General features: G+C 40.8%; 1 protein-coding gene across 5 annotated transcripts in view; it reads right to left on the bottom strand.

Annotated features, from left to right (window-relative positions):
- ZFR (zinc finger RNA binding protein) overlaps window positions 1–5761 on the bottom strand; it is a 72009-nt gene extending 66248 nt beyond the window's left edge. For all 5 annotated transcript variants that reach the window (XR_005056885.2, XM_073237428.1, XM_037001799.2 and 2 more), the window contains exons 1-2: window positions 5606–5761; window positions 5217–5316 (exon numbers count right to left, since the gene is read on the bottom strand). Coding sequence is in view for 4 of the 5 variants with exons in the window: in XM_073237428.1 (XP_073093529.1) it covers window positions 5217–5316; window positions 5606–5642 (137 nt within the window). In the remaining variant the exon portion in view is untranslated. The remainder of the gene's footprint in view (window positions 1–5216; window positions 5317–5605) is intronic.
- Between the last annotated feature and the right edge of the window lie 15462 nt (window positions 5762–21223).

The raw sequence follows: 21223 nt of genomic DNA, 5'->3' as shown, positions 1-21223 counted from the left end.
TCATTAATTTGTCCTCTGTAAGAATGAATTAAGAGCTGCACTACACACAGCTTTCACACAACACTAAGAACATAATCATACTCAAAACAACTAATTCTGAGAGTGGTACCAAGAACAATTTAGACAACCATAGTTCATATACTGCTCATCTTTAGTAATGTGTTTAAGTAATTCTAACATATTACTATTATGTAAATTACTGTCATGTCAGTTACTACATTTATAAGCCCAAGGACTGTCTTCTGATTAATCTGATACTATATTTCTGAATAGTAATTTGGCTGATTTGTTTTTGACAAATAGTTCTATTCAGATAGCTCTGCATTCTAACCCAACTGCCCACAGCATAAGTCTTTCTCTGGGATCTCTGTTTTAATCCAGTCATCTGTCTATCCTGTATCAATACCACACTTAACATTTTAATAAACTTAAGGTATCTGATAATACAAGATCTTCCTTGTCATATCTTATCGGACTGTCATGATAACTTTTGGACAAATATTCCCTTTACTGTCAACATTAGAATCCCTTTATCAAGTTATCCCAAACATCCTGTTGAGATTTTTACTGGAGTTACTATATACCTCCTCTGTATGTACTTAGGAAAAAGTTGCTAACTTGGTGGTATTTATTTTTACTCCATGAATACAGCCCATCTTCCTTCATTTACGTATTCTTTTAAGGCCTTTATATCCTATTATATTTTTTCCTTAAGGGTTGTGCATATTTCATTAGTTTCATTTTTTACTTAATAGGTTTTGTGGCTATATATAAAGAAAACTTATTTGAAATTAGGTAATCTAATTCAATATTGCTCAAACAGGAATGTTACCAATTTTTCAGAAAATTCACTGAACTGTTATTTCTCATATTTTTGTCTGTTACTTATAAATAATCATGTTGTTTGCAAATAAATTTCCTTCCTTCCCTATTAAACTAACACTGAACTGAGGCCTACCAACTGATAAGTACCTATGTTTAAAATGTTTTACTTTGAGATAACAAAGCTCTCTATATTAAAGTACATGACAGACATCAACTAAGGAGTTCTTTTAAAACCCTTATATGTATTACTCAAATCTCTACACTTCAGAAAACTAGCATTGGTAAAATGCCTACTGAAAATGACACACTAGGCTAGTAAACCTTTTACTTAATCTTCACCTCAAGGCAAATTAAGTGAGGAACTGAGTCTCAGAAAGGTTAAGTGACTTGGCAAAGTGATCGAAGGGGTACAGCTGGGATTCAAATCCCAAGTCTGCACTAGTTCCAAATTCATGCCTTTTCATCATAGTATACTGTCAGGGAGTTTACAAAAGCAGTCAAGCATACACCTTAAACATCCTATACATGGATATTTTGGTTCACCCTGCTCTCAAGGCTAGTAATAACATATACAGGAAATAGCATCAGTGTAACAGCAGCAATCCTTTTAGAAAGAAAATTTTCATTACTTCAAACTCATTCATTATGAATCCTAGTATCTCAGATTCAACAATGGAACAGCTGATACAATTAGCAATTGCAGTAATTCTTTTTTGTAGAGCCAGTAAATTTCCAACACAACTGGTTTCAAAAACCTGTTCACCTGGTTTTTTCTTCACCTTCTCAGATATTACTCCTTTTCTACCTTACTAGTGTTACTAGTAGATATAAAAAGGGTTAAAAAAAATTGCCAAATGATTATTTTAAGTACCTACCTTTATTGAACAGGTAGAATAACATTCCAATTATCAGTGATATACCAGGAGTTTTATATATATAGGACAAAGGAAATCAGTTTAATTAAGCACAAGCTAAAGATTTAGGTTATCCAGGTAACAGACAAGTATCTTGAATAGATAGAAAGGTGTCAAGAACTGGTAAGTCCAAGGCTTTTCTAAAGTATAGGGCAACTGGCTGTTTAACACTCTCGAAGAAATGGTTACACCCTGTTAATGATTAATAATTGGAATATAGTAGGATTACTTTATTTTATATTACACTTACATATATTTGTATATCCCACAAATCCCCTTCAAAAACTGAAAAACTCTTATAACTTCCACATCGTTGACAATGAATGAGGAATAAAAAGATTTTGATCCTATGTAAGTATTAGAAAGTTTTTTTTCCACTGAGAATTATCTTTCCTTACATTCTTTGCTACCCTAACTCCTTGTAACTGTTCATAGTTTTTTCGAAGATTATCAAATTAGATGTCTAAAAGCAAGTCAAGTCTACCTTCTCAAAAAAGGTACACTACTGAAACAAGTTTACCTATCAAGTTCCCTTTCTGCCATGAAACCATTTTTTTGGAAAATTCTGCTCACCCTGCGCTCCACAAATTTACATTCTACCAGAAACACATACAAATTAATACTTAAATTTTTTAATCTCTTCATTCCCAAGGGGAAAAAAGCACATGAAAGGTCAGAAAATGAAGAGATTACATTTGCAAGACTGGCAAATAGCATAATAGGTTCATTTACTTGACTTGAAAAAACATACAAAGCAGGAAGAAAAATATTCAGTAGCTGATGGAACATGCAGCACAAGAACTGAGTAAATGCTTACCAGGGAAATGCTTAATATGCATTATAAAAATAAAAAACTTGAGTATATCTATAAGTTATTACTGTCAGAACTTTAAGAGATCTTTGTAACACCTCTGAAAGAACCTCATCTTCAGTATGGCATCATGAATCTCAAATAGTAACAAGCAATAAAGAAGTCCAAATGTTAAACAAATTAATCAAATATCTTACCAGCAGTAACCAACAAAACTAAGAACCCAAATTAAATCGAGATTTACGGCAGTTACTTTCAGCTGTCTGTATACAATGACAGGTGAAGCAATTACTCACATCATCCAGGTGTAAATGCTTAAGATTTCCCTGAGTTTGCATACTTCAAATTAAAAAATTGCAAAGTAATCTTCCATGTCTCAAAGTTACATTACCACAATTTCTAGAGAGGAAGAAAAATAAGCATCATCTCTGCATTTTTTTGTATATACTTTTATTATTAATGCTATTTGTTCATCTTCCTTGAGCCAAAGTATTAGCACTACTGGGTCTGATTTCTTTCCATTAAAAGCTAACAGAGCATCTTAATAATTAGTTATGTTGATATTGTATGCGCACAGGTATGTAACTCTCCAAAGACTAGTCTTTTCTTGTTAAGACATACACATAACAAGCAATGTTAATCGTTTGGCTTGTTACAGTTCACTGTAACTTTGAGATTCAAAGTCAAATAAAAAGTAGGTACAGAAATTTCCTAATAGTTATTCTACATTGGGATAAAATATATACATGCAACTATTTTATTAAAAAGTGATGAAGTATCTATAAATTGACATTTCCTCCCCTCATTTCTATCTGTAGGTTTGAATTAGAAAAAATATTTCCGAACTGCCACAAAGAACAAACCCACTACATTTTAAGGTTAGTAATTCAAAAATCTATCACTTTGCCCATAGTAACAGAAAAATAGTGTGTAAAGCAAGTAAAAGTTTTAATGGTTAAGTACAGCCTTATCAAGAACACACAGTACTTGGTAGCACTGGATTCATGGCACAGGTACTGATTAGCTATCTCTTGTTTTTCCACAAAAAGCAAAATGGCTTGATTTTTTCTCTCTATCCAAGAAAATTATTAGCTTTAAAGTTTTATCAAAGTAGCTGAGACTGTTAGTTGTTTCATTATCAAAACTTGTAGGCAAAGGATTTAATGCTTGCAAAGCCGCAAGATTTTGCCCCAATAATCTGTCATCTCAGTCCTTTTTCTGGAATATAAATCTAAAGATAAGAGAGACTTACAAAAAATGCCACATATGTTCAAAGCACTCAACAATCAGCAAAATACCAATTTCATCAATAAAATGCACATTACATATTTTACATCTTTTAAAAATCAATGGGATCTCAAGCATTGTCGTATTTTAATTGGCAGCAATTTTTTTTTTAGTGATACACAAAATGATGCTCCAGTAAATGGCTACTTAGATTTTCATGAAATGTGGCCAACTTCGATTCTCAGAATTAAAGTTTTTAACACAGAAAGAAAGCCCTGTATCTCACTTCACAGATGAAGAAAATTAAAGCCTAAATAAGTGATGTCCCCAAAGTCATAAAATCAAGAGCTCGAAGAGACTGGAACCCAGGTCTTCTGGTTCCCAATTATGCCCTTTCCATCACACAACACGCCGCCTGGGGTGAATGAGATGAAAAAATACCTGGGTTTGACTCACCTAATATGCTTACTACACAGATTTCTAATATAATTTCTCTCTATAAACACCTTATCACGTAAGTGCCCTTTATGCATACGGCCTCAATTTAGAGATGTCTCAAACTGACTCTAACGACAACAAAAAAAACCTACTAGTTATTTTTTCCTTTTGGTAAGATGTATAATGAATTCCAGACACTTCAGAAATTAGAGCTTCCCTTAAGATAAGAGATTTCATATGGTGCATTACAGTAACAGTACAATCTCACTGGCCCACCTCCAGCCTAAACTGTACAGTTAGAGCAAGGCTGTGGACCCATTTGTCAGCACTAGAAACTTCGCATCTCTTTTCCAGTCTCGAACTATACAATTCACAGGTGGTTGGTATGTTTACATCTCTCTCCGGGGTAAATACTAATAAAGGAATGTAATGAATGTAATGACACCGCAGTTGTTTTGCAGGGCTCAGTGCAGGGCCAGGGAAAGCCACAAGACGGAGAAGGTACCAGAGAAAACGACACGTTAGCTGGCCCCAGAGGGCCGGAGCAGCGGAGGGAACACCGGTCTCGGGAGGCTTCGCGCAAGAGGCCGGTGGCTGCTCTCTCCTTCGCCCACCCTCTCCATCCCCACGTGGGAGGCAGGAGGTGGGGGCCGCACAGGCGGGGCGGAGACCCGGGGGAGAATCCGAGCCTTGGCCTCGGTTCCCTCCCTCAACCGGTCGGGCGGGGGCGGCGACAGGGCTCCAAGGCCGCGGGAGGCCATTTTAGCTGCGGGGCCGCCGAAAACCACGGCGGCCCTCCACGTCCCCAGACCTCGGCCGACGCGGGCTCCCGCCCCACAGGGGCCGCTCCCCGCCGAGAGCCGGGCGGAGCGGGAGAGGCCGTGGGGCCGGGCCCGCGACGGGCCGGGGCGGCCGGGCAGGGGCCAGCGCGGGGGCGTCCACCCGCGGGATCCCGGCGGAGGAGCGAGCAGGGGGAGAGGAGAGAGGGCGGGAGCCGTTACCTATACTGGGCCGCAGCCGCCGCCGCCGCCGCCCCGCTGTGGGTGAATCCAAAGTAGTTGCCGGTCGCCATTTTGGCATCTTCCCCCAGCCGGCTGGGCACTGCGGCGGGCACGGAGAGTCGGGTCCCATGGCGGGAGGGGTCGCGCGGAGGGGCAGAGACGCCGAGGGAGGGAAAGGGAGAGAGAGAGGCCCGTGAGAAGCCGTCCTCGCCGGGCCGGGGCCGCGGTCGCGCCGCCTCCCCTCCCGCCTCGCACTCCCTCACTCACTCGCACGCCCGGGTGGCGGCCGCCGCCTCCTCCCCGGAGCCAGCCCCAACCCCCGCGCCTCCCCGCGGCCCCGGCCGGGAAAGGGGCTGGGCAAGGGCCTCGCCGGGGCACATTATACTCACCATAGGTGAAAGAAACTACAGGGCATATGGGAATCATGGGCTCGAGCTGCTGCGGCTGAACTCTGAACTCTCACCCACTGCCTCCCTCCTCTGCCCCGCTCCTCCTCAGCGGAGAACAGACCGCTGTCTCCCGCCGCACTGCGCAGGCGCCCCCGCGCGTGGCTCGCTGGGAGCTGTAGTCCCGCTGCCTTCGCGGCTCGGGCGGGCGCGTGCCGGGCCTGGGTGGCGGTGGGTGGCGGTGGGTGGCGGTGGGTGGCGGTGGGTGGCGGTGGGCTTGGGTAGGGCGCCCACTGTGTAGGCCAGCAGATCTCCCCCAGATGGCGGTGATTGCGATCCGCAAACCCAGGCTGTCGAGGAGCGTGCGAGAATCGCGTCGCCTGGCCGTGCGGGGAATGTGGGGGAGTGACCGGAGAAAGTGACGTCTGTTCGTTTTTTTCTGCTTACTTTTCACTCTTTTCTTTCACTTTTGCGTGTGCTTTGCGAGAAGAGGGGAGGAAAGAGAAAAAGGATGCAACCGTGCCATTCTGCTGGACTGGAAGCACACCCCAAACACCCCTTTTGGAACGCCTCTTTCCGCCCCCTCCCCCCCACGTGCACCCATTCCTTGAGTCATTCACCGCCTGTTGCACAACCCATACCCCCATCTCCCAAGTGTCAGGTTAGGTACTGGAAACAGGCAGTGAACAAAACGAGTTCCTGCTCACGTGGACTTCACCTTATGGGAAAGGGAAGAAGGTGTTAGACAATAGCCAAATAAATACTGTGTCGGTTGGTGATTGTGCTTTAAATATAAAGCAGGGTAAATAAGAAAGGGAGTAGAGGTACGTGCTATTTCAGTAGGGTGTGGATAGGGTGATCACTGGAGTATAGCCCTGAAGGAAATGAGGGACAAAAATACTTAAAATATTTATGTTAAAAAAAAAAACTAGTACAAGGAAGGAGAGCAAGTGAGGGGTCCTAAAGCAGGAGTGCTCAAGAGCAGCAAAGTTTGTGTGGTGAGAGGTGAGTGATAGGGTAGACCAGAAAGGTCCTTGGTAAAGGTGCCACGTCTTTCAAGGTAAGGACAAAAGGATACTCTCCCCCATGCAGGCATTTCTTTCTTCCCTCTGTTTCCTATTTTTTCCCTACTTTCTGGGTTCAATTTCAACCATTCTCTTTCCTCTTGTAGTCCCTCTTCTGACTTAGTTCTCCCACCTTACCTCTTTCCTGCCTTCCACCAATGCAGAAAGTGCTTCCTTTCATCTCTACTTCACCTTCTCTGTGCCCATCCCCAGACCCTCTGCTACTAATCTCTCCCCAGTGTTGGATATGAGCATTAAAAAATAATACAAAGTTTGAATCAGAGGTCACTTATGAAGTTCAGGGATTTATCACACCTTCTTATGTCAGAGCAGAAGTAATACCTCAATTGTTATTTGTGCCAACCCTGATCTCCCACACCACCTACGAAGGTACAGGTTTTTGCTCGCTTTAGAAAAAAGGAAACATAGAACATTTGAGAAAAATCAGTGTCATTATTTTTGAGAATACTGATGTTTCCTCAGGCAAAAGTTATTTCCTCAGGCAAAAAGTTATTGAGAATACTGATGTTTCCAATTGTGTTGTTTGGAATTAGACATATAGGCTATCAGAGCACACATAAGATATTAGAACTGTGTTTTAAAGGTGATTTGCATCGAATTTCATGGAGCAATCAAGCCTTCAAAGCACATACTGTAATTGCTTTGATAAGCTTGTGCTATTGGTTACTTAGGCTATTTGAATAAAACTGGAGGAGGAAAGACAGGTGTTAATCACCTGCCCAAGAAAATTATTTTTAGGCCAATCTCATGCTTGGTTGCTTTGCAAACCTTTAGAAGAAGAAAAAGGGCTGCAGCACACCCCAATAAGCAAGCAGGTAACTAGAAAGAGGGAGGTGTGCCTCTTCTCTTTGTAACTGTTCTTAGAGGTCTGAGTAGGTGTGGCAGTAGTGGAAATTGTTTACAACAGTGCCTCTTATCAAAGAGGGAATATGTGAAGAAGGACTTCAACTTACCCCTGACTTGGGCTTCCTAAGGAGGGAGTTTGGGCATGGACTTCGAGGCAAAAAAATTGGGGTTCTTTTCCTGGGAATTTGGTAGCAGAATGAAATGAACACATTATTTAGCCTTTCCTAACCTGTATGACAAGAGTAACTATAACATCTCCCTTCAGGACCGTGGTAGGCGTTAACTGAGGTAACATTTCTATAAAACACAACCAAGCACAGGGTAGTTATGTAAAAAGAACTAGGCTGGATGATTGCAGATCTTTTTTTTTTTTTTTTTTTTTTTTTTTTTTTTGAGAGGGCATCTCTCATATTTATTGATCAAATGGTTGTTAACAACAATAAAATTCAGTATAGGGGGGTCAATGCTCAATGTACAATCATTAATCCATCTCAAGCCTAATTCTCGTCAGTCTCCAATCTTCTGAAGCATAACGAACAAGTTCTTACATGGTGAACGAATTCTTACAGAGTGAATAAATTCTTACATGGTGAACAGTACAAGGGCAGTCATCACAGAAACTTTCGGTTTTGATCATGCAATATGACCTATAAACCATCAGGTCAAATATGAATATTCATTTGATTTTTGTACTTGATTTATATGTTGATCCCACATTTCTCCTATTATTATTATTATTTTTATTTTTAATAAAATGCTGAAGTGGTAGGTAGATGCAAGATAAAGGTAGAAAACATAGTTTAGTGCTGTAAGAAGGCAAATGTAGATGATCAGATGATCAGGTGTGTGCCTATGGACTAAGTATTAATCCAGGCTAGACAAGGGCAGCAAGACATCCACGGATGCAGAAGATTTCTCTCAAAGCAGGGGGGGTGAGGTTCTGAGCCTCACCTCTGTTGATCCCCAAATTCTCACCTGATGGCCCCCCTGCGACTGTGCCTGTCTTAGGTTGTTCCTCCCTTGAGGAATCTTACCCGTCTCTGGCTAACCAGTCATCTTCCGGGGCCATACAGGGAAATGTAAAGTTGGTAAGTGAGAGAGAAGCCATATTGTTTGCAAAGGTTAGCTTTTTACTTCTTTGCAGATTTATGATTGCAGATCTTTTTTAAAAAACCTACCTTCCAGTAAGTGTACTCTGCAGGTCACTCACCTAAAAACAAAAGGTAGGTGGCTCTGCCCTAGAAGGGTTTATGTCCCAGAGTGTACCTAGTCTAAGCAACACAACCATACAGTCTTCTGGACCCACAGAAGGTGAGAGACTTGATTGAAAGCCTCCAATTACAGTTATCTATCATCCTTCATGTCTGGAAATGGTTGGTATCCGAATTTAAAAAATATACTTTAACGGTCATTCTCCATTCTTCATCCAGAGTGATGGGTTCAAAATGCAAATCAAATTAAACTCTTCTGTACTCCCCCTCTAAGGACAAAGCAGAACTCTTCTATATGGCCTGCAAAGCCCTGAGTGGTCTGGTCTACCTGCATTTTCAGTTTCTTCTTTATTATCTCCATTCTAGTTACTCTGGCCTCTGATTTACCATGCTTCCTCACACCAAAGGACTTTGAATGTTCTCCCTGCCTAGAATGTTCTTCCTTCCTCTCTTCACCTAGTTAACCCTCTTGCTTCAAGATCTCCTCTCAGTCAACTCCTTGTCAGCCATCCTTGACACCCTTATGCTCTTGGAGCACCAGGCATCTCTCTTTAGCTGCCTTTGTCACAGTTGCAATTCTACACAAACGGTATGTTTGTTTGATTAATATGCACATCCCCCATCAAACTAAGACTTGATGAAGGCAGGGCCAATACTGGGGGCTTGGTGAAAGGCATCCAATAAATATGCACCAGGTAATGCACAGTTTCATCTTTCCTTGATGATTCAGAAGGCTGTTGAAGAACCTGTAGTGCCTTAGCATCTGAGGGCAAAAGAGGAAACGGTGATTGGCAGACCTGCTAACCACAAGGTGGAGCTAGCCTGAGAAGGCCTGAACTCCCAGGAAATATATCTAGTCGCCTGGCTTCACACCTTTTAGACAAGGCTTGGTATCCTGAAAGGCCCTGTTAAAATTCAAATGCCAGCCACAAAGAATAACATGTAAATTACTTGTACCAAGAGGAGTAGGCATGGTGAGTGAGAGCATGGACTCTGAAACCTAACCCACCTGGCTTCAAATCTCAGCTCTGTCACTCACTGCTGTGTGATCTCAGCCACAACCCCTCTATGCCTCCTTTTCCTCCTCTGTAAATAGAGATAATAAAAGTAGTATCTACAGCAGGGAATTGCTGGCAGGGCTTAATGGCTTCCTAAATGTGAAACTCCTAGATCACTCCTGGGATCATGTCAAACACAGTGAGTGTTGGCTTTTATTCTAATCACTGCCCTTGCCTAAAACAATTGAAAAATGAACCATAGGATGGGAATTTTTTTGCAGGGACAGTGAGAGATCAATCCTTTGAGGACATAAATGGGAGGTGCCTGGAAGAAAACAAAATCTCTGACTAGGAAAGATATATGTACCCCTATGTTTACTGCTGCATTATTTACAACAGCCAAGATATGGAAGCAACCTAAGTGTCCACCAGTAGATGAATGGATAAATAAGAAGTGGTACGTATATGTGGTGGAATACAATTCAGCCATAAAAAATAGAAATATTGCCATTTTCAACAACATGGATGGATCTAGAGGGTATTATGTTTAGTGAAATAATCCAGGCAGACAAAGACAAACACCGTATGATTTCACTTATTTGTGCCATTTAAAAACAAGGCAAACAGAATGAACAAAACAGCATTAGACTCACAGACACTGAGAAGTAATTAGTGGTTACCATGGGTGGGTAGGTGGAGAGAGTTAGGAGATAAAGAGGCACAAAAATTCTCAATCATAAGTTGGTCACAGGAGACTAGAGCCAGTGATTCTATATCAATATGATTCTATGTGTCAACATCTTCCTATATTGACAGATAGTAACTGTATTAGTGGGGGTAAGAATTTAATAATATGGGTGACTTATAGAACCACTGTGCTGTATCCTTGAAACCAATATAAGATTGTATAGCAATAATACCTCAATTAAAAAAAAGACTGTGAAAAAACAATGGGAGGACAAATCACAGATTAAAGATGGTGGCATGAAAGGTGAGACAGAGGCTTCATCCTAAAACCGCATATAATATGAAAATATAATTAATACAACTAATCTTGAAAGAGCAACAGGAAAGAGGGCTGTGCCAGACTGCATAAACCTGGAGAAAAGAATAAACTCATGGAACACGAACACCGCTCCCCTGGATTCCCAGACATTGCTCCAGGGGTTGAGCAGCTCCAGAGAGCAGAGCTTCTGGGCACTATAGGGTGCCACATACAAATATGAAACATCAAAGGAACCTGGTTCAAAGCAAAATTATGAATACACCAGAGAGAGATTCAAGTGAAATTGACCTCATGAATCTTCCTGAAAGAGATTTCAAAATAAAAATCATTAACATGCTCATGGAGGTACAGAAAAATATTCAAGAACTCAGGAATGAATTCCAGTCAGAGATCCAATCATTATGGGACACAGTATCAGAAATGAAACATACAATGGAAGGTTTTAAAAGCAGATCAGATATGGTGGAGGAGATGATAAATGAAATAGAATTTAGAGAAGAGGAATACAAAGTAGCTGAGGCACAGAGAGTAACAAGGATCTCTAAGAATGAAAGAATATTGAGAGAACTGTGTGACCAATGAAAATGAAACAATATTCACATTATAGAGGTACCAGAAGAAGAAGAGAGAGAAAAAGGGATAGAACATGTCTTTGAGGAGGTAATTGCTGAAGACTTCCCCAATCTGGGGAAAGAAATAGTCTCACAGGCCATGGAAGTCCACAGATCTCCCAACACAAGGGACCCAAGGAAGACAACACCAAGACACATAGTACTTAAAATGGAAAAGATCAAGGATAAGGACAGGCTATAAGAGCAGCCAGAGAGAGAAATAAGATCAAATACAAAGGAAAACCAATCAGGTTATCATCAGACTTCTCAGCAGAAACCTTACAGGCCAGAAGGGAGTGGCATGATGTATTTAATGCAATGAGGCAGTAGGACCTCAAACCAAGAATACTTTATCCAGCAAGAATATCATTTAAATTTGAAGAAGGAATTAAAAAACTTTCAGATAAGCAAAAGCTGAGAGCATTTACCTCCCACAAACCATCTCTACAGTGTATTTTGGAGGGACTGCTATAGATAGAAGTGTTCCTAAAGTTTAGTAGCTGTCACCAGAGATAATAAAACCACAGTAAAGAAAGTAGAACAGTTACTTACTAAGCAAATGCAAAATTAAATTAACTATCCCCAAAGTCAATCAAGGGATAGACAGTACAGAATATGACACCTAATATATAAAGAATGGAGGAGGAAGAAACCGAAGGAGAAAAAAAGAACCTTTAGATTGTCTTTGTGATAGAATATTAAGTGAATTAAGTTAGACTCTTAGATAGTAAGGAAGTTAACCTTGAACCTTTGGTAACCACGAATCTAAAGCCTGCAATGGCAATAAGTGCATACCTATCGATAATCACCCTAAAATTAAATGGTCTGAATGCACCAATCAAAAAACATAGTCATTGAATGGATAAAAAAAACAAGTCCCATCTATATGCTGCCTACGAGAAACTCACTTTAAACCCAAAGACACAGACAGACTAAAAGTGAATGGATAGAAAAAGATACTTCATGCAACTAATAGGGAGAAAAAAGCAGGAGTTGCAGTACTTGTATCAGACAAAATAGACTTCAAAACAAAGATAGTCACAAGAGACAAAGAAGGACATTACATAATGATAAAGGGGTCAATCCAACAAGAGGATATAACCATTATGAATGTCTATGCACCCAACACAGGAGCACCTACATATGTGAAATAAATACTAACAGAATTAAAAGGGGAAATAGAATGCAGTGCATTCATTCTAGGAAACTTCAACACTCTGCTCACTCCAAAGGACAGATCAACCAGAAAGAAAATCAGTAAGGAGACAGAGGCACTGAACAACACTTTAGAACAGATGGACCTAAGAGACATCTACAGAAATCTACACCCAAAAGCAGCACAATACATATCAAACAGCATCACTCTAATATGAAAACCAGGGAAAGACACCACAAAAAAATAAAATTAAAGACCAATATCCCTGATGAACATAGATGCAAAAATACTCAACAAAATATTAGCAAACTGAATTCAAAAATACATCAAAAGATCACATTCTGTTCAGGTGCACATGGAAAATTTTCAAGAATAGATCACATACTAGGCCAGAAAAAGAGCCTTGGTAAATTCAAAAAGATTGAAATTGTACCAACCAGTTTCTCAGACCACAAATGTATGAAACTACAAATAAATTAGGCAAAGAAAATGAAAAATCCCCCAAACACATGGAGGCTTTACAATATGCTCCTAAATAACCAACGGATCAATGGCCAAATGAAACAGCAATCAAGCAATATATGGAGACAAACAACAACAATAATTCAACACCACAAAATCTGTGGGATGCACTGAAGACTGTTGTAAGAGGAAAGTATATTGCAATACAGGCCTCCCTCAGGAAAGAACAATCCCATGTGAACAGTCTAAATTCACAACTAACGAAACTAGAAAAAGAAGAACAAATGAGGCCCAAAGTCAGTAAAAGAAGGGACATAATAAAGATTAGAGCAGAAATAAATAAACTCGAGAAGAATAAAACAATAGAAAGAATTAATGAAAGCAAGAGCTGGTCCTTCAAGAAAATAAACAAAATAGATAAACCCCTAGCCAGACTTATCAAGAAAAAAAGAGAGTCTACACACATAAATAATCAGAAACGAGGAAGGAAAAATCACTTCAGACACCACAGAAATACAAAGAATTATTAGAGACTACTATGAAAAATTAAATGCTAACGAACTGTATAACCTAAAAGAAATGGCAAATACAACCTCAAAGGCTGACCCAGAAAGAAACAGAAAATCTGAACAGACCAATTAGTAAACCTAATTCAAAAATACATCAAAAAGATCACCCATCATGAACAAGTGGGATTCATCCCAGGGATGCAAGGATGGTACAACATTAGAAAATTCATCAACATCATCCACCACATCAACAAAAAGAAGGACAAAAACCACATGATCATCTCCATAGATGCTGAAAATGCATTTGACAAAATTCAACATCCATTCTCAACAAAATGAGTATAGAGGGCAAGTACCTCAACATAATAAAGGCCATATATGACAAACCCACAGCCAACATTATACTTAATAGCAAGAAGCTGAAAGCTTTTCCTTTAAGATCAGGAACAACACAAGGATGTCCACTTTCCCCACTTCTATTCAACATAGTACTGGAGGTCCTAGCCATGGCAATCAGACAACACAAAGAAATAAAAGGCATCCAGATTGGCAAAGAAGAAGTTAAACTGTCCCTGTTTGCAGATGACATGATATTGTACATAAAAAATCCTAAAGAATCCACTTCAAAACTACTAGATCTAATATCTGAATTCAACAGAGTTGCAGGATGCAAAATTAGTACACAGGAATCTGTTGCATTCCTATACACTAATGATGAACTAGCAGAGAGAGAAATCAGGAAAAGAATTCCATTCACAATTGCATCAAAAAGAATAAAATACCTAGGAATAAACCTAACCAAGGAAGTGAAAGACCTATACTATAAAAATTACAAGACACTCATGCGAGATTTAAAGAAGATACCATAAATGGAAACACATTCCATGCTCATGGATAGGAAGAATTAATACTGTCAAAATGGCCTTCCTGCCTAAAGCAATCTACAGATTCAATGCAATCCCTATCAAAACAACAACAGCCATTCTTCAAAGAACTAGAGAAAATCGTTGTAAAATTCATATGGATCCACAAAGTCCCTGAATAGCCAAAGCAATCCTGAGAAGGAAGAATAAAGCTTGGGGGATTATGCTCCCCAACTTCAAGCTCTACTACAAAGCCACAGTAATCCAGACAATTTGGTACTGGCACAATAACAGAACCATAAGCCAATGGGACAGACTAGAGAGCCCTGATATAAACCCAACCATATATGGTCAAGTAATATATGATAAAGGAGCCATGGACATACAATGGGGAAATGACAGCCTCTTCAACAGCTGGTGTTGGCAAAACTGGACAGCTACATGCAAGAGAATGAAACTGGATTATTGTTTAACCCCATAGACAAAAGTAAACTCAAAATGGATTAAAGACTTGAATGTAAGTTAAGAAACCATAAAACTCTTAGAAGACAACATAGGCAAAAATCTCCTGAATATAAGCATGAGCAACTTCTTCCTGAACGCATCTCCTCGAGCAAGGGAAACAGAAGCAAAAATGAACCCATGGGACTACATCAAACTAAAAAGCTTCTGTATAGCAAAGGACACCATCAACAGAACAAAAAGGCATCCTACAGTATGGGAGAATATATTTGTGAATGACATGTCCGACAAGGGGTTAACATGCAAAATATATAAAGAACTCACATGCCTCAACACCCAAAAGGCAAATAACCCAACTAAAAAATGGGCAGAGGATATGAAGAGACAATTCTCCAAAGAAGAAATTCAGATGGCCAACAGAGACACATGAAAAGATGCTCCACATCACTAATCATCAGGGAAATGCAAATTAAAATCACAATGAGATATCACCTCACACCAGTAAGGATGGCCAACATCAAAAAGACTAAGAACAACAAATGCTTGTGAGGATGTGGAGAAAGGGGAGACCTCCTACAGTGCTGGTGGGAATGTAAACTAGTTCAACCATTGTGGAAAGCAGTATGGAGGTTCCTCAAAAAACTTAAAATAGAAATACCATTTGATTTGGGAATCCCACTCCTTGGAATTTACCCAAAGAATACAAGTTCTCAAATTCAAAAAGACATATGCACCCCTATGTTTATCGCAGCACTATTTACAATAGCCAAGATATGGAAGCAACCTAAGTGTCCATCAGTAGGTGAGTGGATAAAGAAGAGATGGTACATATACACAATGGAATACTATTCAGCCGTAAGAAAGAAACAAATTGTACCATTTGCAACAATATGGATGGAGCTGGAGGATATTTTGCTCAGTGAAATAAGCCAGGCAGAGAAAGACAAGTGCTATACGATTTCCCTCATTTGTGGAGTATAACAACAAAGCAAAACTGATGAAACAAAACAGCAGCAGACTCACAGACTCCAAGAAGGGACTAACGGTTACCAAAGGGGAGGAGTGTGAGAGAGTGGATATGGAGGGAGGGAGAAGGGGATTGAAGGGTATTATGTTTAATACACATGGTGTGAGGGGTCACGAGGAAAACAGTGTAGCACAGAGAAGGCAGATAGTGAATCTGTGGCATCTTGCTGCACTGACAGACAGTGACTGCAATGGGGTATGGGTGGGGACTTGATAATATGGGTAAATGTAGTAACCACATTGTTTTTTCATGTGAATCCTTCATGAGAGTGTGTATCAATCATACCTTAATTAAAAAAACGGTGGTGCCTGGATAGGGGAGACTGTATGGAAGATCACAGGGAGGCATGGAAGGGGAGGCAAGGGACAAAGTGATGCTGCTTCACTGTTTGCCTGGGAGCCCAGGGACAGAGCACGGAAGCCCAGAAGCTCCCATGGAATCTGTGATCCTCCCCCAGATAATTACAGTCATTGCATTTGAGACTAATAAATAAAGGATGGGGAATGAGGCTCCAGCTCTGGGTGTGACTCAGATGGACCTAGACTCCAGGCATTCTGGGACCTCACCAATACAGGCAGGTGCTGGTGCGAGGGGACAGCATATGGAGGGCAACAGAGCCGTGCTAGAGAGCTGTCCTTGCTGTCAGACTGGCTCCTAAGGGCCAAATAGGGTAGGACAGTGCTCACAGTTCAAAGGGAAAGCTCTGACTTTGTTCAGGAAATCCATATCAGAGGGCTACACTCCAGCTGGTGGAGTGTGACAGTGAAAGACCAGAAAGCAAGCTTATCTAAATGTTTCCTTCAACTCCCCTCCTCCTCTCTCATCTTCCCCACTTCCATCCCCTCCCTTGGAGGAATAGCAGATATGTGGTCTAGCAAATGTGCTGCGGTGGGAAGATACTCTTCAGAATCCAGTTGAAGTTCTTCCTTGAATTTTGGGCCAACAGCTAAAGGATAGTGGATAAATGGATGGAGACATGAAGGATTTTGAAAGAATTGAAGAAGAAACTGAGAACCATGGTCCAAGGTCAGACAGATATGAAAGGCATACTTGATAAACACAGTGATAGCGACTGGTACAAAAGTAAAGTTAGTACAGCAGATAACCCATTTCATCTCAATAAGAGAGTCTATGATATAGTGTTGTCTTTTAAGGCCAAGTTTTGTGGGTTTGAATCCTACTTGTACCACTTACTAGCTATATAGACCTAAGGTTAGTTATTTAACCTCTCTGGGCCTCAGTTTCTTCAGGAACAAATGATACTCAATTCACAAAGGTGTTGTGGACATTAAATGATTCATACACGTAAAGTTTCTTGGAACATTGCTTGGCACATAGCAAGTGCTCAATGTACTTTGGTGACTACCAAAACATAATAGATTTCATCACTGTCTCTGGGAGTAAAGGACCTTCTGACATAGATAGTCTCTGATTTCTGTCATCCTATTATACTAATTTTTTTCAATCAAATATTTTATTGAGATATAATTCACGTACCATAAGACTCATCCTTTTAATGTGTTCAATTCAGTGGTATTTAGTATATTTGCAAAATTATGCAACTCTCACCACTATCTAATTTCAGAACATCTTCATCACCCTAATAAAAAATCCTGAACTCATTAGCAGTCATTCCCCACACCCACCTCCTCTGAGTCCCTAACAACCACTAATCTACTTCCCATATTTATAGATTTGTCTTTGTTGGTGTGCTCCAGGAGGAGGGGTTCCTTGCTCTGGGCAAGTTCACTATGAATTTGCTGAGACCAAATAAAAACAACAGAAAGTTGGAGGTTAAAAGGGGCTCATACCCAGTTTATTCTCATGGTGGTCACCTGGCTATGTGCAAGTGGCTCAGCCCCTCCTGGCTCTGGCTCTGCACCTTCCTGCTTCCCAGCACAGGGCTCTCTTCTCCCTTCTTAGCACTGGGGCTCTGTGGCTTCTCTCTCCTGCTTCCTCTCTCTGCTCCCTAAGCTCTCCACTTCTTTGTCCATTCTCCTTCCTTTACCAACCCTAGCACCGGGGAGGAACTCTGAGGATGGGTCTCTAATTGGCAGACACCCAACCAATTCCATCCAGGCGCTTGTGTGTTTCCTCTCCACCCCTCCCCTGGGCTGGCACTTCCATGAGTGACAGTTCACTCCAGCAGCTTTGTCTACCTGGAAATATCCTACCACCCATGGGTATGCAAGTAAGCTAAATATGTGTACAGTGGGTGATATTGGAATCAGGGGAGGTGAGAATCCTGGCCATAAAATTCCCATTTTCTCTACAGTTGGGCATTTAATATAAATGGAATCATAAAATATATAGCTTTTGTATCTGGTTTCTTTCACTTAGTCTAATGTTTTCAAGTTTCACCTATGTTGTAGCATGTATCAGTACTTTGTTCCTTTTTATGACTGAATGTGATATAATTTACAAGAAATATATACTTGGTCATTCAAATGACCAAGTATATATTTCTCATATATATTTGGTCTTTATCTACAGTTCCTGAAAACACTTCAGAGCCATAAAGTTGAAGTGGGTGTCTTGTTCTGTTGATGGAGACTTGAACCCCAACCAAGGGTAGGGGCTGCTTTCCAGGACAACCTATTCTGTGATTAGAGGGTGGGAAGGGAAGAGGCAGAGGGGCTAAAGGTTGAATCAGCCAATGGCCAATGACTTAGTCAATCATGACTGTGCAATAAAGCCCTCACAAAAACCCATGAGAAGAGCATTTCTGCCCCTACCTTCCGACCAACTATTTTTGTATCCTGCTTCCCTGTCCAAGAGAGAGAGAGAGAGAGAGAGAGAGAGAGAGAGAGAGAGAGAGAGAGAGAGAGAGAGAGAGAGAGAGAGAGCTTCTTCCATGCTTGAGGAATGCTTCCTGGTACTATGGAGCCAGGCCCCAAGCCCCAAGAGGACAGAAGCTCTTTTATTTGGGACCTTGCCCTATGTAGCTCTTCATCTGGCTGTTAACTTGTATTCTTTACAATATCCTTTACTAACAGGTAAATGTGTTTTGCTGAGTTCTGTGTGCTACTCTACAAGTTAATCAAATCTAAAAGTGAGGCTGTTAGAACATCCAATCCATAGCAGGTGGGTCAGAAGCCCAGGTAAAGGCTGGAGCTTGTGACTGGAATCTATAGTGGGGGGTAGAGGTCAGTCTTGTAGGATGGAACCCTTAACCTGGGGAATCTTGTGCTGTCTCTGCACAGATAGTATCAGAATTAAGTTGAATTCTTGGACACCCTGCAGGCATTCCAGAAGTGTTTTCTGCCCTGCTTCAAAAAACTCCCTCACATTGCTCCCACACATTAGAATTGGGTCCAGGAACCTGAATGGATTGAATAATATTCCATTGTTTGGATATACCACAACTTGTTTATCATTCATATGCCATTTGGGTTGTTTTCACTATTTGGGAAAGAAGGATAATGTTACTATGGACATTTGTGACAGTTAATTTTACATATCAGCTTGACTGAGCTAAGGGATGCCCAGATAGCCTTTAAAACATTTCTGGGGTGTCTGTGAGGGTGTCACCAAAGAAGATTAGCATTTGATCAGTAGACTGAGTAAAGATGTCCTCACCAATGTAGGTGGGCATAATCCAATCTGTCCAAACTCTGAATAAAATAAAAGGGCAGATATGGGGCATATTCATTCTGCTTTCAGTTGAGATATCCATCTTCTCTTGCCCTCGGACCTAGAGCTCCTGGTTCTTGGGCCATTAGACTCTCAACAGGGACTTACACTATCAGTCCTGATTCTCAGGCCTTTGGACTCAAGGTGAACTTCACTACCAGCTTTCCTGGTTCTCTAGCTTGCATAAATTGGATGTGGGCCTTCTTAGCCTCCAAAATAGCACAAGCCAGTTCCTATAATCTCCTTATATATCATTATGCATCCTATTGGTTCTGTTTCTCAGTTAAGATCCTTAACCACATCTGCAAAGGTCCTTTTGCCATGTAGGAGAACATACATTAGGGTTGGTGGCCATTATTCTGCCCATCACACTTGGCATATGAACACTTTCACAATCAGTAACCATTCTGAAAGGTCTGTTTCTGTACCTCTGCCCTGGGCCTTCTTGTCAGAATTTCCTAGCCTTGTACTTTCTCAGTCTCTGATTAGCTGGTCAAACCACACAGACTATCTTTACATACATAAGAAGTAGACAAGGAGTATACCCCAAATCCTGCCCTCTGGGAGGATTTCCCTTTACCACTATATTTTTAGGGCCACCCTAAGCAGTAAAGTAGGAAGCATTGTCCAATATTAGCTGACCAGTATACCATGCAGATGGATCAATGCTTCAGACCTGGGTTCTTCCTTATTTGCCTGTTTTGTTAACTAGTCATAGAGAATTCCCCTGAAGCTCTAAGGATGGCTGGAAGAAGAGAGTGCAAGGTGATACGACCAGGTAACGTGATTATGGGCCACCTGCTTGCCTTCTGTCCTGCTCCAGCCTGGTCTCATATATATACCACTCCTATTTTGGAATGCTTCTTTTGGGGAAGCAAAATTTTTTTGTGCCCTTCAAGGTTCTTCTTACTGGTCTATGGGTTAAATTGATGTGAGACAGATTAACAGGAAAAAATAAAATTTCATTTCATATGTACATGAACCCCACAGACATGAGATGTTCAAAGAAGGGTAAAATGAGGTATACATGCCATCCTGAGCTAAGGAATAGTATAGAGGCATAGAACTTCAAGGGGGAGAGGGCAATTCACAGTGCAATAAGAAGAGCAGATGTTTGGTAATTAGAGGTTTGTCCTGCCATAAAAGTAAGTCACTCAGATAAAATTTACCCCTGGTGATAACCCTAACTTGGGGAAAGACCCCCATTTAGATTTTTCTAGGTGGTTAGAGGATGGGGAAAAGTTTCTCTTGAGCTCCCAGGGTCTTGATTGCCCTCAGCTCAAAATAGTCCACATGATAAAGTGGCACATTTTGGGAGGCTTGTTCTGAACCCCTGCACTGCTACGCAAGTTTAATTTTATGGTTTAGTGCATAAATAATACCCAGTTCATGATGGACAGTTCTCATAGTCACTGGTGTCCCATAGTCACATATTTAGTCTCTCTTGGGGCCCAGAAGGCTCCCAAGGTGGAAGAAAATTTCTAGGTATGGTGTTTAATTGATTCTAATCTGTTATAGATGATAAAAGTAGCAAAGAAAACACTCTGCAAATAATAATCATAAGACAACATAGGTTATGATGCATTTCAAATTCAAAGATGTTAAAATGTGGGGAAAAACAAACTGTGCACCCTCATCAGTAAATTAAATTACCACCTAATCTACCCTTCCACTGTACACATAAGGAAACAGGTCTAGAGAGGTAAGTGACTTGTCCAAGATCACGCAACTCCTTAGTGGCAGTGGTACATC

Source organism: Manis javanica, chromosome 1 (genome assembly GCF_040802235.1).
Source record: "Manis javanica isolate MJ-LG chromosome 1, MJ_LKY, whole genome shotgun sequence".
NCBI lineage: Eukaryota > Metazoa > Chordata > Mammalia > Pholidota > Manidae > Manis > Manis javanica.
The sequence above is the reverse complement of the archived record's forward strand: the minus strand, read 5'-3'. Positions and strand labels throughout refer to the sequence as shown.